This window comes from Betta splendens, chromosome 24, assembly GCF_900634795.4.
Source record: "Betta splendens chromosome 24, fBetSpl5.4, whole genome shotgun sequence".
In the NCBI taxonomy this organism is placed as follows: Eukaryota; Metazoa; Chordata; class Actinopteri; order Anabantiformes; family Osphronemidae; genus Betta; species Betta splendens.
In genome coordinates, this window is record NC_040901.2 from 10,700,354 (window position 1) to 10,720,055 (window position 19,702).

The 19,702-nt window shown below is 49.1% G+C and overlaps 2 protein-coding genes across 2 annotated transcripts; both read left to right on the forward strand.

Annotated features, from left to right (window-relative positions):
* Positions 1–839: 839 nt before the first annotated feature.
* rsph3 (radial spoke head 3) lies at positions 840–3,272 on the forward strand. The gene is made up of 8 exons (XM_029141730.3): positions 840–1,057; positions 1,183–1,264; positions 1,335–1,473; positions 1,549–1,694; positions 1,775–1,978; positions 2,403–2,565; positions 2,707–2,793; positions 3,120–3,272. The coding sequence occupies exons 1-8, from the start codon at positions 948–950 to the stop codon at positions 3,188–3,190; spliced, it is 1,002 nt and encodes a 333-aa protein (XP_028997563.1). The 5' UTR covers positions 840–947; the 3' UTR covers positions 3,191–3,272.
* Positions 3,273–4,495: 1,223 nt separating this feature from the next.
* ezrb (ezrin b) lies at positions 4,496–19,533 on the forward strand. Its single transcript, XM_029141688.3, has 14 exons — positions 4,496–4,642; positions 6,190–6,284; positions 10,347–10,430; positions 13,620–13,715; positions 14,841–15,115; positions 15,206–15,289; positions 15,374–15,520; positions 16,468–16,564; positions 16,853–17,016; positions 17,117–17,247; positions 17,337–17,497; positions 17,793–17,885; positions 17,980–18,222; positions 18,311–19,533. Exons 2-14 carry the CDS (start codon positions 6,273–6,275, stop codon positions 18,473–18,475), a joined length of 1,752 nt encoding a protein of 583 aa, XP_028997521.1. The 5' UTR covers positions 4,496–4,642; positions 6,190–6,272; the 3' UTR covers positions 18,476–19,533.
* The last annotated feature ends 169 nt before the right edge of the window (positions 19,534–19,702 follow it).

Below are 19,702 nucleotides of genomic sequence, written 5' to 3' on the forward strand. Positions count from 1 at the left end.
CCTTGTCCTCAAAACCAACGGGGCATAAATTTGCATGCTGACGAGCTGAAGCGCTTGTCTGTGGTTAACGTGATGATCTTATGTCGAGTTTCTGCTTCCTTCTACTCCTGTTTCATGCCACCCACGTTTCATGTGTTGCCTGCAAGCAAAACAATTCTGCTTATAGGTGCAGCGCTGCTTGGCTGCTGCTCGTTCACGGCGTGTGCGGCACCACCAGCAGCTCCCGGTGTAAATGGGAGAGCGGCGCTGGCTTTGTCTGAGGCTGCGCCATCATGAAGGTTGAGCACCGGATTGACTGTGTTTGTCACCTTTTGACATCAGTGTGCAGGAAGTGGTGCCTGCAGCAGGTTATACTAAGAAATCTGGTGTTGTGACACAGAGCAAGGAAAACCGCTAAAAGTAGTAAATGTTTTTTCAACTAAGCCACTAGGGCAGGCTCACATTAATATGCTTGGTTAGTTAAACCACAGCTTCCAATTATTGTATATTAATGTTTTAACCATTGTGTATTAATGCTTGTATTCGGCATGATTTCAATTAAGAAATAAATTAAAAGAGAAATTAATTAAAGAGATTCTGCGGCGCATCCGTAAAAAAAAGAAAGAAAAATTCTTAACTGCAATGCAGGTGCATTGTGGGAAATGTGGTTCCTGTTTCCGAATGCCCGCAAATGCCTACATTTTGCACGCTCACACGTACAGTAATTACCCTTTTTAGTGGACTACTGTTAAAGCATACAAATGGTACCAGTTCAGTAGGCAGTAATTTAGTAAAGCAGTAGGAATGTCAAGAAATACCCGTTGTAGAAAACAGCGCGTTTCTAGCGGAAGTGACGTCAGTCGGCAGTTACCTGGCACTTCCTGGAGACGGTTGCTACAACTCGTCCTGTAACTTGTGGCGTCCGCCGCTTCCAGCCAGTACCGTTACCTCCAGCCGCTACAGAACAAATGGCTTTTGTCTCACACAGTCAGAGGGAACCGAACGGAACGTACACGTTCTCCAGTCGGCCCAGGCCCGTGGAGAACCGCTCCAAGTACAGAGAGCCTCCGTCCGAACAGTACGTGTGTTACGCAAAAATGGACGTAACGCTGCTGCGTGCCTTACAATATTTATTGTTGAGTTAGTGAAATATTGGCTATTATTATTAGGTAGGTATCACTGTGTTTCTCCTTGACAATGTAGGACACTAAGCAGTTATGGAAACATTATGTACGACCGTCGTGTTGTCAGAGGAAACACTTATGCTCAACAAATCATACCCACTGTAAGTAGGAGACGTCTGTTTTTTCATGTATTGTCCCCATTTGAAAGTCTAACTTCATAACCGCTGACAGAGAGCTCCGCCAGATCCAGGAGAAACCCAGAGACAGGAGCTCAGGAGGAAAGCCATTGCCCAGAAACACGCCCGGGAGCAGTTCAGGATCAAGACCCCCGAGGCCCTGCAGGGCAGGAAACACACTGATGTGCAGACAGGTAAACATTTTAGTTGACAGTTTCACAGGTGTCATTTAAAAAAAGTGCCAGTTGGATTCTGACCTTTTCTTGCAGAGCTTTACCTGGAGGAGCTGAGTGATGTCATAGTGGCTACAGATGTGGAGTGTCAGACAGACGCTTTCCTGGACCGACCGGCGACTCCACTCTTTATACCTGCCAAAACTGGGAAGGATGTTGAAACACAGATAGAGGAGGGAGAGGTAGGAAAACAGCTTCTCCCGTTTGTATATGTATCTAAACTGCATAACCTGATGACACTTACTACCTCTGTCTTGTGCAGCTGTTTGACTTTGACAGGGAGGTGCAATCAGTGTTGGAGGTTTTGGTGGGTAAGACGATAGAGCAGTCCCTGCTGGAGGTGATGGAGGAAGAGGAGCTGGCCTGTCTCAGGGCGCAGCAGAGGGCTTTCGAGGAGCTCCGAAATAATGAGCTGGCAGAGGTGCAGCGGCTTCAGGAGCAGGAGAGACGCCGCAGCAAGGAGAAAGTAAATAAATATGAAATCATTTCTTCCACATGATTGAACATGAACTTCCACAAAGGTAGGAACCGACTTGAACTCTAGACTTCTGAAACCACATAACCAGAAATGCTACATTAAAGTTGTACAGCTAGAAGTATTATATAACTGTTTATTTTAGAAATGATGCGATAAGGGAATCTATAAACTGATCAGCTTTAACATCATATGTTTAACTGCTGCATTTCCTGGAGACAACTCATCAAATAGCATGTTGGACAGCTTGTTTGTTAGATAAAATCCTTCTGCTTCTGTTTCTAAGTGACAAAAAACAAAAACAAGGTTTGTAACATGAATCATGAAAATGTGACTCCCTGAAATAAGCACGCAGTGAATTTCTATTTTAAGAAACTGCTATTAAGATGTTTTAAAGCATTTCTTCTGACCTCAGGAACGTAGGATTGCCCAGCAGAAGGAGGCGCTGATGCAAGAGAAGGAGACTGCAGAGAAGATTGCTGCCCGGGCGTACACACAGCAGTATCTGGCTGACCTTCTACCTGCAGTCTTCACCTCACTGAGAAGCCACGGCTTCTTTTTCGACCCTGTTGAGAGAGGTCAGTGTTCATTTGCTTCATTGTACTATTAAAAAGTTTCAAACACACAAGGGTGTCACTGTATTCTGTACTGTACAGTGACAAGCAAATAAATCCCTAAAGGTTCTAATAATCCTGTTTCCCCTTTTTATTTTTAAATAGATATTGAGACTAATTTCTTACCCTGGCTGATGGCAGAAGTTAACAACAATTTGGAGAAGCGATATATCGCCAGGGAGGTGTTGGACAGTAAGAGACTACGTTTTAATGTTTTAAATGAAACATTCCTGCATTTAATTTGTAGAATTACAAAGCAGATGGGATTCTTCGGTGGTTTTAAAATGGAGTGGATCTATGTGAAACCTCTGAGGTTCATCCTCTAAATGCCAAACAGAAGTGAAAGTATGTCGTTTTTAAAAGTGTTGGTGGTAACCATGTTTTTGTGGGTAAACACCTTGGGCCTAAAAGCTACTTTTATAAAGTGATCAGGTCAACAACACTGCTTCAGTGCCACCTAGTGGTTATGTTTAAACATTGCAGAGGGGCTTGACGTCTCTGCGTGTCTGTTGTTTCAGATATCATCCGTGATGCCACCCAGAAGACACTGGAGAGATTCAGAGAGCCAGAGTCGAAATCTGACACGTAGAGTTACAGTGGCAATGATTTCATAAGATAAAAGCAGAGCATATATGTTCCATTAAAGAAATAAAATGTAGCTAACACCAGGAGTGATAGTGGAGAATTTATTTATTGGAAATATTATTTATTGGTTTATTATTATACATATACAGATATGCACATCTTATATATTAATAAGCATCTTCTGTCTGGAGGCCAGTAAAAGTTATAGAAAATTTCTCTCAACACTCAAATGTGCTTCATTTAGCTAAATTAAAAATAGTTTAAAAGGGTTTCATTTGTGTGATAACAGTGTGCCTGTCGTCTTACCACTTTCTCAGTCACGTGGTTTTCATCAACCAAACAACGCTAAACAATGAAGGGTTTATCTTAGGAACGATACTGGCCGTTGCAAAGATGAGCAACAGGTGTTAGGGACCAGAAAGATCCCCGCGAGCGTTCAAAGTGACTTCCTGTGACTTATCTATTTGCATCAGTCACCACTCTCCAAACCGTTCATTCAGGTGCTCCGACAAGCAAATCTAAGCGTGCTTTGCATTGTGTATAGAGGCTCCTCTGGCAGAGCTGGACTCTAGTTCTCACTTTGGGGAATTTCCCTGTAGCTACATCTTGCTTGGTGTCATAATCTCCAACACGTTCCTCCACCTTCTTAGTGAGCTCAGGTTTATTTAAAGGTGATAAGTCAGATGGAGAGAATGATCAGATGTGCAGGTACCAGTCGGTTCAGGACAGCGCTGTTTGGCTTCGCGTTATGACGGGCAGGAGCTCTAACCTCGGATATATACGGCTCTATTTTAATCCCGCCACCTGATTGGCCGCTTCACCTGTGACGCCTCCCTTCGCACTTAGCAGCGCTTCCTCGATTCCGCGCGAGGCCGATGACGCGCACTTCCCCGGTGAAACACCGGGCAACGACAAACAAGCAGAAGTGTTGCGCTGTGATGCAACTGTGCTGAGGATGACGCCTCGGCCTGTACACACATAGAAATAACTAGTGTTCATTCTAAGCCAGCAAGGAGGTACACGGAGGTAAATGAAAGAATAGTATAATAGGCATTAATGATGGATGGAAATAAATAAATACGTTTAAACGACTGAGGTCATTTAAAATAACACTACATTAGTTGTAGGAAAATGTTGGCCATCTTTAGGATTTATTCAAATCTAATATACAAGATCTCGCTGCAGATGAGGGACTGGCCGGGCTTCAGTTCCAACTGTCCTCGCAACAATGATGGGTCCGATTCGGTTCGGTGGGAATGTCCGTCACGGGCCCCCACGGGAGCGCGAGGCCCGGGACCGTGAGGCGCACAGCCTACCGGCGGCGGCGGGAGCGGTCTCCGCCGACCCACGGAGGATGGAGGAGCGCCATATTGCGGCTGGCTGAGCGGAGGGAGGGGAAGTCTGCGGCTGCGAGCGCCGAACCGTCGTGCGAGCCTCACCTCGTCTCCAAAATCCGGTAAGACTCCGGCGAGGCGCGTGCGCGCGGTGCAAACGAAGGGGAAGCTGCGTAAAAGCTCGTTTGCAGCGTCGCCCGTCACTTTTCTGTCGCTCTGCGCGCGGAGGGGAATCTTACGACAGGTGCCTGTGGGATTATAATGAGGATGTGGCTGAGTTCGCTGGAAGTGAAGCCCCGAAGCAGATCAGCACCAATAAGGCGAAACTAAATATTCGTAACCATTTAGTAGTTTGATTGTGGACTCTTTGGCCCCTTTTAGTGTCCATTAAAACTTAAAGGGGGAGTTTCGCTGGGTTCGCTCGTTTTCATGTGTGTGTGGGTGTGGAGTTAATCTATCCATAACATAGAGGAGGATGCGCCTCGAAATAAACACTGCGTTGCATGTGTTGCTTATTTAGGTTATAAATAATTACACTTTAGTCGAGGCAGTCGCCTTAAACAGTGTTTATGTTGTCAACGCTGTTTTATTGAGCGGCACAAACAAATGCGGGCATAATAGCTTCTTTTAATCTGGATTAGGGTGTGCGTTTGTTAGCAGAATGAAGGCGTCAGCGGGCTGAAACCAAACAGGGTGGAGACTAGAACTTTATCATAGTGGGTGAGGCACGTTGAGGACCGTACTGTATTTAACTAACCCAGTGCCTGCGCGATTCATCGGTGTGAAGGCACAATAAAAGCGTAGTATATCCGGTTTGCGTTTTCAAAGTAAAGCTTTCAGGAGCGAATTGACGCTGGAAAACGCAAGATTCAGAAGGAAAATAAAGACAATTTGCTTTTAATGTTACCTCCTCCTTGGAGTGGGGAAAACTTTATATAGATATTTAATGCATTAAATTGTAGGCAAAATAAACGCCATTATGGGCTATTTTTGTACACCAAAAAGTTTAGTTATTATTCAAGATTTAAAAAAACTTTATTAATTTCATTGGGCACGTATGATTGCTTTCACATAGTATAGAAGGGAAGATTGAAAATAGCAAAAAGTATTATCAGGACAGACATTTAATACATGTATAAATACATACACATATATACACACATAAACTCACATTATTAAATTAAGTTACTTCGTATGCACTGTATTCACATACAACTAGACTGCTACAGACATATATACACTTATGTATGTACTATGCTACACAGGTACAGGTCGATCCTTGCAGAGGGGGGAGGAATTGTATGTTTATTTCGGATCTTCAAATGCTCATCTTCTGTAAGCTACTCAGCTCTAACAATTAAAGAACAAACAAAGTATAATGAACAGGACAAAGCTACAGCTCTGGTTGCGGTTCTTCATCTTGTTATTTTGAGGCAAAGCAAAATTTGGTCACAACCTGTCCCTGACCGTGATGCTTGGGCTCTTACTTTGAAGCCAGCCAGCTTCACTTCCTGCGCCGTGCTAGCTAGCTGCCGCCAGCTTGTTGGCTTTGCGGTGATTCATCCTGACGATCATGTGCGTCGCCTGCCAGAGCGTCGAGCTGCCCTCAGCCCGGTTTAAGTAACGCAGAAGTGACCGAAACCCGTTTCTCTTCTTTCTCTCTCTTCAGGAAGACGCGGCGAGCACAGGTCTCTTCTCTGGAAACAGTTTTACACCACAGATTCTCGCATAGAGCCGGGAAAAGGACAGAAAATGCCCAAAGCGGTAAGTAGCCGCTCGTTTGCTCATATTTTCACACATTGCTTATTGAATCGGTGAATAAATATCCCAAAGTCATTATAATGTACTGAAGAAAGAGTGACCCCTTATTTTTTCTACTTTATTCTAATATAGATTTAATCAAGGCTTTACTCACTTTATGTTTAGTCTGATGTAAAGTAAATTGACTCTAAAAAGATTTAACTGAGTGAAAGCTTGTTAAACCGTCTTTGATACAACGTTGTTAAATTGCTGCTTGTTGTGCTGCGGGTGTGATTTATGTCGCTGTAAACATGTGACTTTTTTTTAAAATCACTTTTTGGCAATGATTGATTATGTCAAGCTCAAGGCTGTGAAACATTTGACGTGTCCTTGTTAATAAGTGTAAAATCACAAGCGTCTGATTGAGACACCAGCTTCCCACAATGAATAACGAGCAGAGTCACATAAATTGCCTCTCAAGGCTTAGTCTGTGTTCGCCGCCTCCCAAATCTCCCGCTGCTCTCCAACCTGGCAACCCACGGGCATCCGAACATCATTCCCTGGAGACCGGAGCTGGAATACTCTCTGTCTTTATTCCTTGAAGCCGTTTTGAACGCTTCCGCTGCGTAGACATTCTTCGCGATCCACCTTCAGCCAAGTCGCGGCTGTTGTGCAACACCATCAACTAGATCAACGAGGAAGGTGGGAAGCGTTTGTCAGTCGTAAGTGTCCCGATGAATGCGACACTGAGTGCTTACAGGTTATTTGGAAGGTTTGTGGTCGCTTCCCACGTATTGGTCAGTCGCCATAGTTACTGTAGGGAAGCTTCTCGAGGGTCGTTTTTTCCAACATCACTCTTTTTGGTATATTTGAACAGGTTTTTGCCCCACCCCAGCTCCTACTGCCACTTTAGCATCGCGTAGAACCGTTCCTCCGCTGGAACTGGAAAGGTTTCACACAGTTTTGGCCGGAGTCCTGCTGTGATCGTGACCGGGACAGGTTGACGAGGAGCTCCGGGCCTCTGACCGGCGCCGTGGTCATAAAGCGTGTTGTCATTGTGTTTGGAGTGGCCTCAGGTTGTCATGACTGTGCTGTGGAAGTGACATCATACGGTCTGATAGCAGCGGCCCGGCAACCACACAACAGCGTCTCACACTGTTTTCTCTTCCATGATATCAGAATCTCCTCATATATGATAATGTCTGACATCATGACTGCCGTTGTTTTTTATTATTGGGACTCTCTCCCGTGCTGCAGTTTTCACTGCAGAGACTCTAATTAATCCTGTGTAGGCCACGTTTCAGTTTCAGCTGCGATGACCTTGTAACACAGGGTTTGTGTTTTGACGTAAACACGTGGGACCACACATCAGTAGCTGTCATCAGTGTTAGTGGCTCAACAGACTCACGGCAGAGCTGAACATCTATGCTGTAAGAAGTCATTTTGGTCCCAGAAAGTTTTTATCATTCGAGCTAATCACTAATTGGCCCAGAAACACACACACGCTCTCTAAATCAGACACTTGGCACAAAATCACACATTCCAACACTGTGTGTTTAGAAAAGGCAGACCTTCATTACAGCGGATCAAGATGCCGATCACCGGGAGGCTGGGCCAGATTTGGGACCAGTGATGGTGTTTGTGGGTCTCCGGCCTCACGTGTGCGAATGACACAAGGCCAGAAAGCAGCGAGCGCCGCGCTCGCTCTCCTTCAGTCACAGCCCAGTGACACAAACCACGCAAGGCGTAGCCACAATCAACATCGATGGGTGTTTCCTCCCCACGTCCAGTCCCCATTGTTACTATTTGCCTCTTGAAATAATTGATAATTGGAAAATAACTGGAACGCCCTGCTGTCCCGATTCACCAATCCCAGAATGATGACGAGGCGTTTGCGTGCGGTTCTTTGGTGGTTCGACCCTAAGCTGCTGTAACTGTCTCACACTGGGCCCGTTCTGGCACTCGGCACTCAGTCGGTCGCACTCGTTATGACCACACTGCTCCCAGAGCATTTTTACTGGTTTTCTCATGGTCACTTCTATTGTGTGTAACGACACAGGAGGGTAAATATTAGGTGGTGTTTAGTGGAGAATGCAGGTCCAGCCTGTTCACGCTGCGTCGCTGCAGGTGTAACCTTTACTCTGGCTGGACATATTTGAGATTCCTCCCTCCTTCGCCGTGTGTGTCAGAAGAGGAGGTCACCGATGAGGTCATCTGTTCATCATTTTATATCTGAAACGCTCCTAGCTCAGGATCGGAAGTGTTTCAGATTAAAATAATACGGGTCAGAGAGAGAAGGTGTTGACTCACTGTCTTATATTACAACAGGGACGCAATAAAAGCGAGGACAAAGCGAAGACGTGGTCTTAAACTGGGACTCTGTAGTTCAGAGGTCACGGATGCCGCTGCTCCTGTAGCTCCTGTAGCTCCTGTAGCCGCTGACTCGGGTCCCAGTGGAGCGAGCGCCGACGCCGGGGTTCCTACGGTTAATGTGAACACTCGTACTTTCCTCTGTGGAACTCTGGGTCCCTGCCCGCTTTATTTTTAGCCCATGTGTCATGTTTTCTTTACCGCTGTGAATGGCCCCAGTTTATTGTGAGTTACCGTTGGAGGACTTCACTTTGAGATCAGATATCACTCACTCAGTGGTTTCTGTGGGCCTGTCTGCCCCAGACATTCACATTTTCCATTTTCTGCTGGTTAGTCACTTTCTCGTGCGTGTGCGTGTGCGCGTGTGCGTGTGTGTGTGTGTGTGTGTGTGTGAGACTCTGAGGACGACACACGCATACCTTCCAGTTTCAGTTTCTACTGGCCACTCATGGACGTCTACATCTATGAGTGGGTCTGATGTTTTGACCTGCCTCTGCTTGGATCTAGATGATGGTAGTGAGAGGCCGCTGGGCTCCTGCTGAAAGCCTTGCTTTGTTTTCTATGTAGAGTAAATGCGGCGTTTCCCCCCCGTTCCCTCTGCTGCTGTACAGTACAGTAAGTTGCTGTCTCAAGCCCAAACGCTTTAAATCTCTTCCCATCCAGGAAGAGTTTCCTGATCCTGGGCTTTGAAACCACTGTTAATCTCGCAGCAGCGGACACGTGGTGGAAAACTGGGGCATCCCTGAATATCCACTGTCTAGACTGACGACGAGGTGCTTTCCAGCGCCGGGACTGGATTTGCTTCCTCTGCAGGATTGGGGCCGTGGGTTCCTCGCCCGGCCTGCGGAGCTGCCGGCGGAGCTCTGACTCACCCTGCCGGCCGCCCAGACGCTCCTTTTCCAGTAGGCGTCATTGCATTGATTCAGCGCCGAGGCTCGTTTCAAGCCACAATGGGCCGGAGTTGAAAGATGTCAGTGGAGGCTTTGTTTGGCCGGCGGTGCTCACTCCATGTCTGCTGACCTCTTTGTGTGGTTTTCACTGACTATTAATAAATTCAGCCAGTAGTGGATGGGGTTGTGCCGTCTCATTTCCCCCTCACATACCAGCGAATGCTGGACATGAAGCCCACAGGTCGACATTGGGTGCGTGCATCACTTCAAAGCTGCTATTGTGGATGTCGCTGCTCTGCGGCTTCGCCTTTGTGTGGAGTTCACATGCGTTTGTACAGAAAATACAGAATGTTATTTCTACCTGTTGTTACGAGATTAGGATGACGTCGGCTGAAGCTGGATCAACCTCTGGGGTGTGAATGGGCAGCTGGTTCCACGCAGACCCAGCACCTCTCCGCTGATGGATCATTAACCCGACCACATGCCCGCGAAGCGGCCGTTCACCCGTCTTATCTGCGCGTCGAGGTGCTATCAGTTACACCTCTAATTCAGCTTCTTTTATGATGTTAATGTGTCTGAAGAATTGATTTGGGCCGAACATCTGAGCCGGCCCCCGCTCAATCAGCCCGTCTGTCTGGGAGAAGGCATAGATAAACACAGCAGCGTGTGCTTACTGCGCAAACACACCCCCTGCCCGACCCACACACAAAGCGGTGCTATGCAGCAGCCGGCGTACTTCACCACGCCGCTGCCCTCGCCTCTGAGAACCCCTCTGTTGCTCTGCGTCAGTGCCTCAACCGCTGTTTTCTCCTGCTCTTTTCCACAGGTCAATGTTCGCGTCACCACCATGGACGCTGAGCTGGAGTTCGCCATCCAGCCCAGCACCACTGGCAAGCAGCTGTTTGACCAGGTACAGTGGGTAGCCGTTAATGTTGTTTGACCTTTGACCTACAAACATACTCCTGGGGTTAAAAAAAAGGGGGGGGGGGTGATTGAATTGTTTGGAAATGATCAATAGTCCAGGTTTAAGAGGACTGAGCTCACAGACGCTGGATACAGGAAAACAACAACAAATCTAATTTAATAAAGCTGATTATTATTTATTAGAGCTGATTCTGATTAATGCATGTAGTTTAGGTTTCTCTAAATGTTCTTTGGCAAAATGTCCCTAAGATGTAGTAGGAAGCTAGAACCTTAGTCGCGTAGGTGCTGCCACACTATAAGTGGTCACCGACAGCTGCGGCCTTCGTCTTCATGTCCGTTAAGTGGATTGACGTCAGCAAGAAAGACCCGTGCTAGGAGAAAGTGTCTGCTCCCATTATCATCCCTCCAAAGCTCTTTCCATTCATCGCATCCAGTTATCTCCCGCAGATGAGATTACAGGAGCTCCGGGCTTCCAGCGTCTTTATCGCTGTCTGTCGTCTTGATGAGGGTCAGGGAGTCTGGTTTCCTGTGGAGGCCAACGCTCGCTCAACCCGAGGCCTTCATTCAGCTAATAATTAATGCTATGAATAATTTTTTTTTAGGTCATGAATGAAGTATGTGAAAAATCCTGTAAGGGCAAGGTGTGGCCCCGGTGGCGGAGCAGTAGTGGAGCTGAAGCTGCTGCAGATTTATGGAAATCTGATTCATATTTTCTTAATATGAGCTTTTATATAAACACAATGCAGTCTTGTTGATAGTATAGTCAATATTTTTAACTTGTATCAGTACACACCCTGTTACGTTATGACCAAACTGCATGTGTGATCATGTATGACATAATATTTGATGTCACCTCCAACAACGGCTCACTTTTATTATAATTCCTATTATTATTATTATTATACAACACCATTGTGAAGTTGGAGCATAAAGGTCCAAATGTGGACGAGTTGTCATTCGCTCCTTTTAGGCTGAGTGACAGCACCCGGGGAGGAAAGGCATTGTTCCAGCCACTTCCTGTCCAACCCGTTTTTCAATAGCAAGTGTGCGTCTTGAGGCTGCGTGTCAGGGGATTCACCTGTTAGTCAGCAGCACCGCGCTTGAACATTGGACTCGAAATAGAGCTGAATACAATCGCGCTCGGCATAATAATAACACAGGAAGGGGCTCATAGTAAGATATTAAGTCCCTGCTTGTGTGTCTGGGTGGCGTCGGGCTAAGGTGGAATAAATAGAGCACTTATGTCTTCTTTGGAAAAGCAGCAGCATTTATTTATTTATAGGCGTTTCCTCGCCTGCCTGATAGAGGAGCTTGTAGCTGTAGTTTGTGCTTAATTTGATTGCAAAGGCACAATTTACTCATTTAAAAAGTGAAAGTGAAACTTTGCACCTTGTTCTGATTCGACTGCGTCCGTGGAGCCGGTGGGCTGCAGCCGAGCAGACTGTCCTACGCTGTTCTCGCCGGCCACGCCCCCTCGTCGGCCACGCCCCTCACGGCCACGCCCCCTCGTACCCACACTGAGCTCCACTTCACTGAGCCGTCATCGCTCATTATAGTTGACCTGTTTAATGTGTTCTTCCTGTTCTCCAGTACTTTTCACTTTCAGCCTCTCCTGTGTGTCTGACTCCAGAACCCAGGTGATAATTGCATAGTAAACGGCGGCACACAGACCCTCGTAAAGCCTCACACGTAACTAGTGATCTGCCGCTCGTGGACCAGTTTTCTACCCGCTGCCTGGAAGCAGACCCGGTCTTTCCCCCTCGGTTTCTGCATGACTCCAAAGCCTCGCAGCCCAGTGACATTCCTCCGTCTCAGGAGACACTTTCACTCACAGATGAGCGTGAGCCTCGCTACTGTACGTTTCCTCGTTCAGCCTAAAACAAGCTGGTGGAGGAGGATCTGTGGCGGTTTAGCTTCAGCTTCAAATGATCCGCGGCCGATGGTTTAGTAATTGAGGTTTGAGGTGTTTGTTGTGCAAGTCTAACCTGCTGCCGCCGCGTCTGTTTACTGGATTCAGATTGGAGCTGTCTGGTTTTGGGTCTCCTGCCAGCGATCATAACACACAGCAAATCACTGAACTAGTTTACCTGTGCGACGGGGCCCACGTCATATCAGGTCTCTCCCCTGAGGAACGCTGCTGTTCATTCAGGTATCTGCGCGGCGGCCCACCGACCCCGAAGCAGAAACCCGCCATGAAAGGGCTGATTGTGTCCCCCTCGGGGTCTCGTTGCAGGTGAGCCGCAGCCTGAGCTGCTCTTTCATTCCGGGGCCTCGCTCTTCCGCTAAATGCAGCCGCTCAGAAAAGCCATTCACGTCCCACCACTGAGCAGAGGCTGATTTTAGGCCCACACTTAGCACTTCACCTGGTGACCGGGTGCGGAGTTTGTCAGTGATGAATCTCTAAAGGGCCTGGTGCAGTTAAGTCAGACAACAAAACACAATTTCCTTCACAGTTCAGTTGGAAAATTACTTTGCCTCTCGCTGAGGTTTCTCCAGCAGCCAGTGGAAAATGACGGCTCCTCCCCCACAGCTTGAGTGAATATTCCAGATCTGTGACTGCCTTTCCACTCTCTGCCTCGGCCGCAGCGTCTATATTTGAGTTTTCGGGCTCATAATCCGCTCCTCAGGCTGTTTTGAGACCCTCTGTGCCTCGGGTGAGAGCCGGGATGCTAGTCCTGCAGCACCCCCTCCTCACTGGACCGACTGTAGGCCCGTCGGCCTCGTGCTGCTACAGTACATGCTGTGGTGGAGCTCAACGGGAAAGAATGGGCCGGGTTTGACGTGTGCTCACTCCCGTTTGTCCTGGCAGCAGCTGCTGCTGCTTGTGTCCTCACGCTGCCAAGTCCGTACTCAGGCCTGGGAATGTGTAACCTTATGAGGCTGGTACCTGAGTATGTCACCTGAAGGTTAGACTCAGCGTCCACAGGCCTCCCGCTGGAGCAAAACCACCAGTGATTCTGTTTGGACGCATATCTACAGTTTAATGCCACTTTGACCTCATCAACAGGTGTCAGACACAAATTCTAAATCCTAAAGCAGCATCTGACGTTTCTAGATTTTCCTTTTGCTTCCTGACATCACAATATTAAACCTGTTAAATTTTGCACATGATGCCGTTGTTACACGTAAATGAGTAAAGTTTCCTAACGTCTTTTCATTTGCTTTGGTCGCGCAGGTGGTGAAAACCATCGGCCTACGTGAGGTCTGGTATTTTGGACTTCAGTATATGGACGGCAAAGGCTATTACACCTGGCTGAAACTGGACAAAAAGGTGAGCGCAAACGAGCTTTGCTTTGAATTTTCATACCGAGAATCAGCACAGGACTGTAAATATAATGTCAAAAATAGTTTGTCGCACTGTCACTACACATGTTGACACCTGCGTGCCGTAATATCCTTGCGCGTCTCAGGTATGTGTCAGCTCTTGCACCACCTTTCCCTGTGGAGTCACACTGAGGAATGCATTGTGGAGAGGGGACGACGCGATCGGCGCTTCACCTTTTGGTCAATCAGTAGCCACCGCATTCACATGCTGGGTTATTGTTCCACATTGTTTCTGGCTGCGCCGCGCGTAATCAGCTGGAGCTGGACTCTCTGACAACGGCGTGAACTATCCGTGAACCGCGGCTGCTCCCGTGTTTTCCCTGAGTAAACACGGCTTTCTTGGACTTTACTCGCTGCTGCACCCGAGTTATTCGCTGCCGAGCTCATAAAAAACGCTTTGGACAAAGGCAAAGCGACCACTGAAATAAAATCAAGCCAGGCCCGTGACAAGCAGCGACCCCGACTCTGGCCAACGTCTCAGTGGTCCAGTTGCATTCTGGGTAATATACGAATAAGGCTAAAATCCCAGTCAGATGTTTTTGAGAATATATTGAGCCTGTGTGTGTTTGTATGGCAGACATTTTCTGATGAATTCCTTCCTGAGTGAAACAAAAGTAGGGAAGCGAACTTCAAAAGTTGCCTGTTGGCAATTGGTAATTCTAACCCAGCGTCTGTCATCAGCAGTGAAGTGTTTGCTGACACTGCGCTGCAGCGCGTGGGCACAATGCAACGAGCAAACTGGAATATTCCCGGACGTGCGCAGCCCCATTCTCTGCACCGGGTGCATGATTCCTGCTTTGAAATTAGCCCAAGTTGTGTAAACACACGCTGTATGTTCATGTATGTGTATTTCCACTAGATGATCCTAGGTCCCATGGCAACTACAGTAGTGATTACAGTTAAGAGCCATTCTGGGTGTAATAAAAAGATGAGATGAGATGGTGACACCGTAATAACCGGCGCTTTAAGCCCTGCAGTCAGACGAATCAGTCTGCGATGGTCACACAGAGACTGATGCTGTTCTGATCCAGTGGTTCCTCGGTGCCCATCGTGTCCTGCGCTTCGTCTCCAGGTGTCGTCGCAGGACGTGAAGAAGGAGAACCCGCTGCAGTTCAAGTTCCGGGCCAAGTTCTTCCCGGAGGACGTGGCGGAGGAGCTGATCCAGGACATCACGCAGAAGCTCTTCTTCCTGCAGGTGAAGGAGAGCATCCTGAGCGACGAGGTCTACTGCCCCCCGGAGACGGCCGTGCTGCTGGCCTCCTACGCCGTCCAGGCCAAGTTCGGCGACTACAACAAGGAAATCCACCGCTCTGGATACCTGCTGTCTGAGCAGCTGCTGCCGCACAGGTGACGCCCAGCTTTATGGTTCGCGCATTCACGTCTGGGCAGAAAACGATGAGCGTTTGTGTAAAGCTGATGTCCCCTCTGCTTCTGCAGGGTCCTGGAGCAGCACAAGCTATCCAAAGAGCAGTGGGAGGAAAGGATCCAGGTGTGGCACGAGGAGCACGGCGGAATGCTGAAGTGAGCGTGTGTTTCACGTGAGCTCTACGACGCAGCCGGAACACAGGAGCCAGGCCTCTCATTTCCTGCAGTTTCTCCCTTCAGGGAGGACGCGATGCTGGAGTACCTGAAGATCGCCCAGGACCTGGAAATGTACGGCGTCAACTACTTCGACATCAAGAACAAGAAGGGCACGGAGCTGTGGCTGGGGGTGGACGCGCTGGGCCTCAACATCTACGAGAAGAACGACAAGTAAGCGGCGCCCCCGTGGCTGGACCGGGTCCACGGTTCTGTTCCTCGGCAGAACGCGTGACTCGAATAACAACGGCCACAGAGCAGGAGCTCCAGACTCCGCAACTCTGGGCTGTGATGAGTGTTGCGTTTGTGCGGCAGCGTGTTTGGTTTGTGTGTCGCGCTTCGGTTTGGACCTTAAACGAGGCCGTGTGTGGGGGGGCTCTGTCTCAGGTGACCTGCCTGTCGGTCGCTGACCCTGAGCTGGAAGTCGCTCTGTCGCCGTGCCTCCTGCCTGTCTGTGTTTAAACAGCGCGTCTGCCTCCGTGCACCAGCACGGCCATAATGACAAAGTTCAGTGGAGTCGCTCTCTAATTAAAACCCAAACGATTGAAGCTGCAGAGCTGCTCATCTGTCCTCTCGTTCGCCTCCCGAGTCCTTGTGCGAGTCTCGCCTCCCCGTGCTCAGCGAGGAAATGCCCTCCGCCGTCGCCGTGGCAACGGCGACTGGTTTTTCAAGCTGCGCGGCACTTAAGAATGCGAGGCCGGCCCTCGCAGCCGGCGCCGGCCTTAACCCCTCGCGCGCCGCCGATTTTCACGAGGCCCAGATACGATCGCGGCGCGCTCTCAATTCCACAAGCGTGTGTCAGGGTCAGTAATTGAGCGACATTCCAGCTCCGGCAGGACGGTTTCACAGGAGAGTTTCGCCGCGAGCTGGAAGGCTGCCTTTCACGCTCACAATGCTATCAGCTTGTCAATGTTTACAGTACTACTTTGTATTGTGCTGAATGAGACTGGCATCCATTCACGTTGTCTGGCACAGCGAGCCACACCCCACATTCATGGGTCGCCCTTGGTTCCAGGCAACGTGGGGGAGAGAGTGGGTCAGTGGAGGTGCTTGACGGATGTAGAAGTTAAAAATGATTTAGCAGGCTTGTATTTCATCTCAATTCCTGGTCCCTTCCTCAGACTGACTCCAAAGATCGGTTTCCCCTGGAGCGAGATCAGAAACATTTCCTTCAACGATAAGAAGTTCATCATCAAACCCATTGACAAAAAGTCTCCGGTGAGTAACAAACAGGACTCGCTTTAAAAATGTCCACATGAACCTTCTCCTGCAGTCCTTTCCAGCTCGTTGCTCTTTGGTTTAGATCCCTCATTCGTCATCCAGGGCTGCTGTTATCACCTCCTTCCACTAGCGTGGAGGTGTTTATAGCAGTAATCAGTTCTGTTGAAGGTTTCCCTGAACTCTTTGTCCTTTTTATCAGCAAAGCACAAAAGCCAGGCAGCAGAAGCTCATTCATCCCGGCGTTTGTTCACGTTTCACCCGTTCTCCTTTTATCGTTCCCTCCAGGACTTCGTGTTTTACGCCCCGAGGCTGCGCATCAACAAGCGCATCCTGCAGCTGTGCATGGGCAACCACGAGCTGTACATGCGCCGCCGCAAGCCCGACACCATCGAGGTGCAGCAGATGAAGGCCCAGGCCCGCGAGGAGAAGCAGCAGAAGCAGATGGAGAGGTACAGTAGGAGGCTGCACCTCCTCGCCTTCACTCTGGGTTTCATCCCGCCGGCTGGTGCAAACACGTGGCCGCTCACGGCACACGCGCCTTATCTCCAGGGCCCAGCTGGAGAACGAGAAGAAGAGGAGGGAGGCCATCGAGAGGGAGAAGGAGCAGATGGAGCAGGAGAAGAGGGACCTGATGATAAGGCTCTTCCAGTTTGAAGAGAAGACCAAGAAGGCGGAGAAAGGTGGGAGCTACTCCATCGCAGGGAAACCGTCACGCCGCTCCTTCCTCTCAGCACTAACGCTTCCACCTCTGGCCCGTTCTGCGTCTTAGAGCTGCAGGACCAGTACCAGAGAGCCATGATGCTGGAGCAGGAGCGGAGGAGAGCGGCGGACGAGGCGGCTCGCCTGGAGGCCGAGCGCCAGGCGGCCCTGCTGGCCAAGGAGGAGCTGGCCCGGCACGCCGAGGACCAGAAGAAGAGCCAGGAGCAGCTGGTGGGTATTTTATTGGAGGGACCCCCCACAGACGCGTGAGCCCGAGCAGCAAAGCTGTGCTTCTGAGCAGCACAGGTCGCGTGGAGCACCTGCTGTGACGCCCTTTATACTTAAACCCTATTAAGACACTTGCAGCGGATTAGGTCTGTGCAGATTCCGCTGAGGAGGTGACGCCCAGCGTCTGGGCTCAGGTTGCTCATCTTTACTGTACAGCGTGTGGTGGTCTGACACAAGTGGAGCAGATCTGTGTTTTTGTGGGCTTTGTTTCTAACCGGGTGCTGGATCCGATTGTCAGGCTGCAGAGCTGGCGGAGCACACGGCCAAAATCAGCCAGCTGGAGGACGCGTGGAGGCGCAAGGAGGCGGAGGCCAACACGTGGCAGATGAAGGTGAGAGGAGAGCGAGCCTCGATCGCCCGCTCCCGTTCCCATGATGCTGTTGGCGACGGCTCCTCGCTTCCTGTTTTAACCCTGCTTTTCGCAGGCCATGGAGGCCCAGGACGACCTGGTTAAGACCAAGGAGGAGCTGCACATGGTGATGGCGCCGCCGCCGCCCCCTCCCCCCCCTCCCTCCATGTACGACAACCTGGAGGACACCAGCGACAGCGAGGAGAACGCCAGCACGCACAGCGCCGACCTGCCCATGGAGGGCTTCAACGACCACCGCAACGAGGAGGAGCGGCTGACGGAGGCCGAGAAGAACGAGCGCGTCCAGAAGCAGCTGAAGGTGAGGCGGGCTCTCCGGGTCAGGGCGGGGAACGGGTTGGTTGGGCCGGGGGTCCGCTCACGCTTCTCTCCCCCCCCTCTCCCCTCAGGCGCTGACCTCAGAGCTGGCGCAGGCGCGCGACGAGTCCAAGAACACGGCGAACGACCTCCTGCACTTCGAGAACGCGAGGGCAGGAAGAGACAAATACAAGACCCTGCGGCAGATCCGGCAGGGCAACACCAAGCAGAGGATCGACGAGTTCGAAGCCTTATAGGAAGCCGCCGGGCCCGTTCTGAACGCTCGCTACCCTCCCACCGCCGGACTCGCGTCAACGCGCAACATCAGCCGCAGACGAAGCGGGTGCAGCGCCGGCACCACATGAGCTCCAGCGGAAAACTTAGTGCCAAAATCTTCTCCCTTTTTAGTTTTTCGACCCTTCTTTGTGTATTTGATTGTGTATAATTTGATCAAGTCAGACCAAATAAAGTAGCGGGACTAGCCAGACGTTATCACTGATCCGTTCCGTGCACATAGATTCTTTGTAGCGCCCGCTTCCTTTTGATTCCTGTCATTTGTTTGTAGCGATCACTCAAAGTAGGAGCGCGTTTGAGCAGAGGAGCGTATGTTTTCATTATATTTAGACACTACCATGTATGTTTATTGTTGCTATACGGTAGCTAAATCTCACCTAGTTGGATATTTATACTGTATATGGGACAATTTAATGGGGATTTCATCTTGGTTTGTATATTTTTGCTGTTTTGCGACATCTAATGATAAACAGAACACCTAATGTTTCAGAGGTTTTATATATATTGACCATTATAGCAGTTGAATATTTTTCTTCTTTTAGATCAGTTAATTAAAGAGATTTACTTTACTAAATTATTATTTTGTACTGTAGCAATTATTCAGCTGTTCCTGTCTGGGTACCAAGGATGAGCGTGTTGCCCGGCCACTGGCAGCGTGTCACTTGGCTTTATTATATTTTAAATCTGCTCTGTCAGGTGACGTGTGCTTTGACCTTCTGCGTGGCCTTTCTCTCTGGCGACCCCAGTCAAAACCATGGCGCCGTAGTCACAGAAAAACATGGATGCCCCGTTGAAAAACATAATGTTTTTAATTGTAGGCCTCTGTTGAGGCCGAACGAGGGTTGAGGTGAGTGAGACAGATTTCACTTTGCAGCGTGGTCACATGGACAAACCCAGGCTCTAAACCACCACCGTCGCATCCACTCTGGAGTAACTAACCTGAGTTCCACTGGCCTTTGTATATGAACCAGATTTAATTATCAGGTGTTCAGTATATTGGCAATAAAACAATTTATAATAATATTGTGTGGGTCTGTTTGTTGGAGCAGCTTTTATTAAAATAGGTGAATGTGTCTCAGCTGTATATATAAATTTACTGTATTACCATTCAGCAATTAGTAAATATATGTATGCAGCATAGCCTGACGTTAAGTAATGGGCTGCGGGGTCGTAACCATGGTGACCTCTGG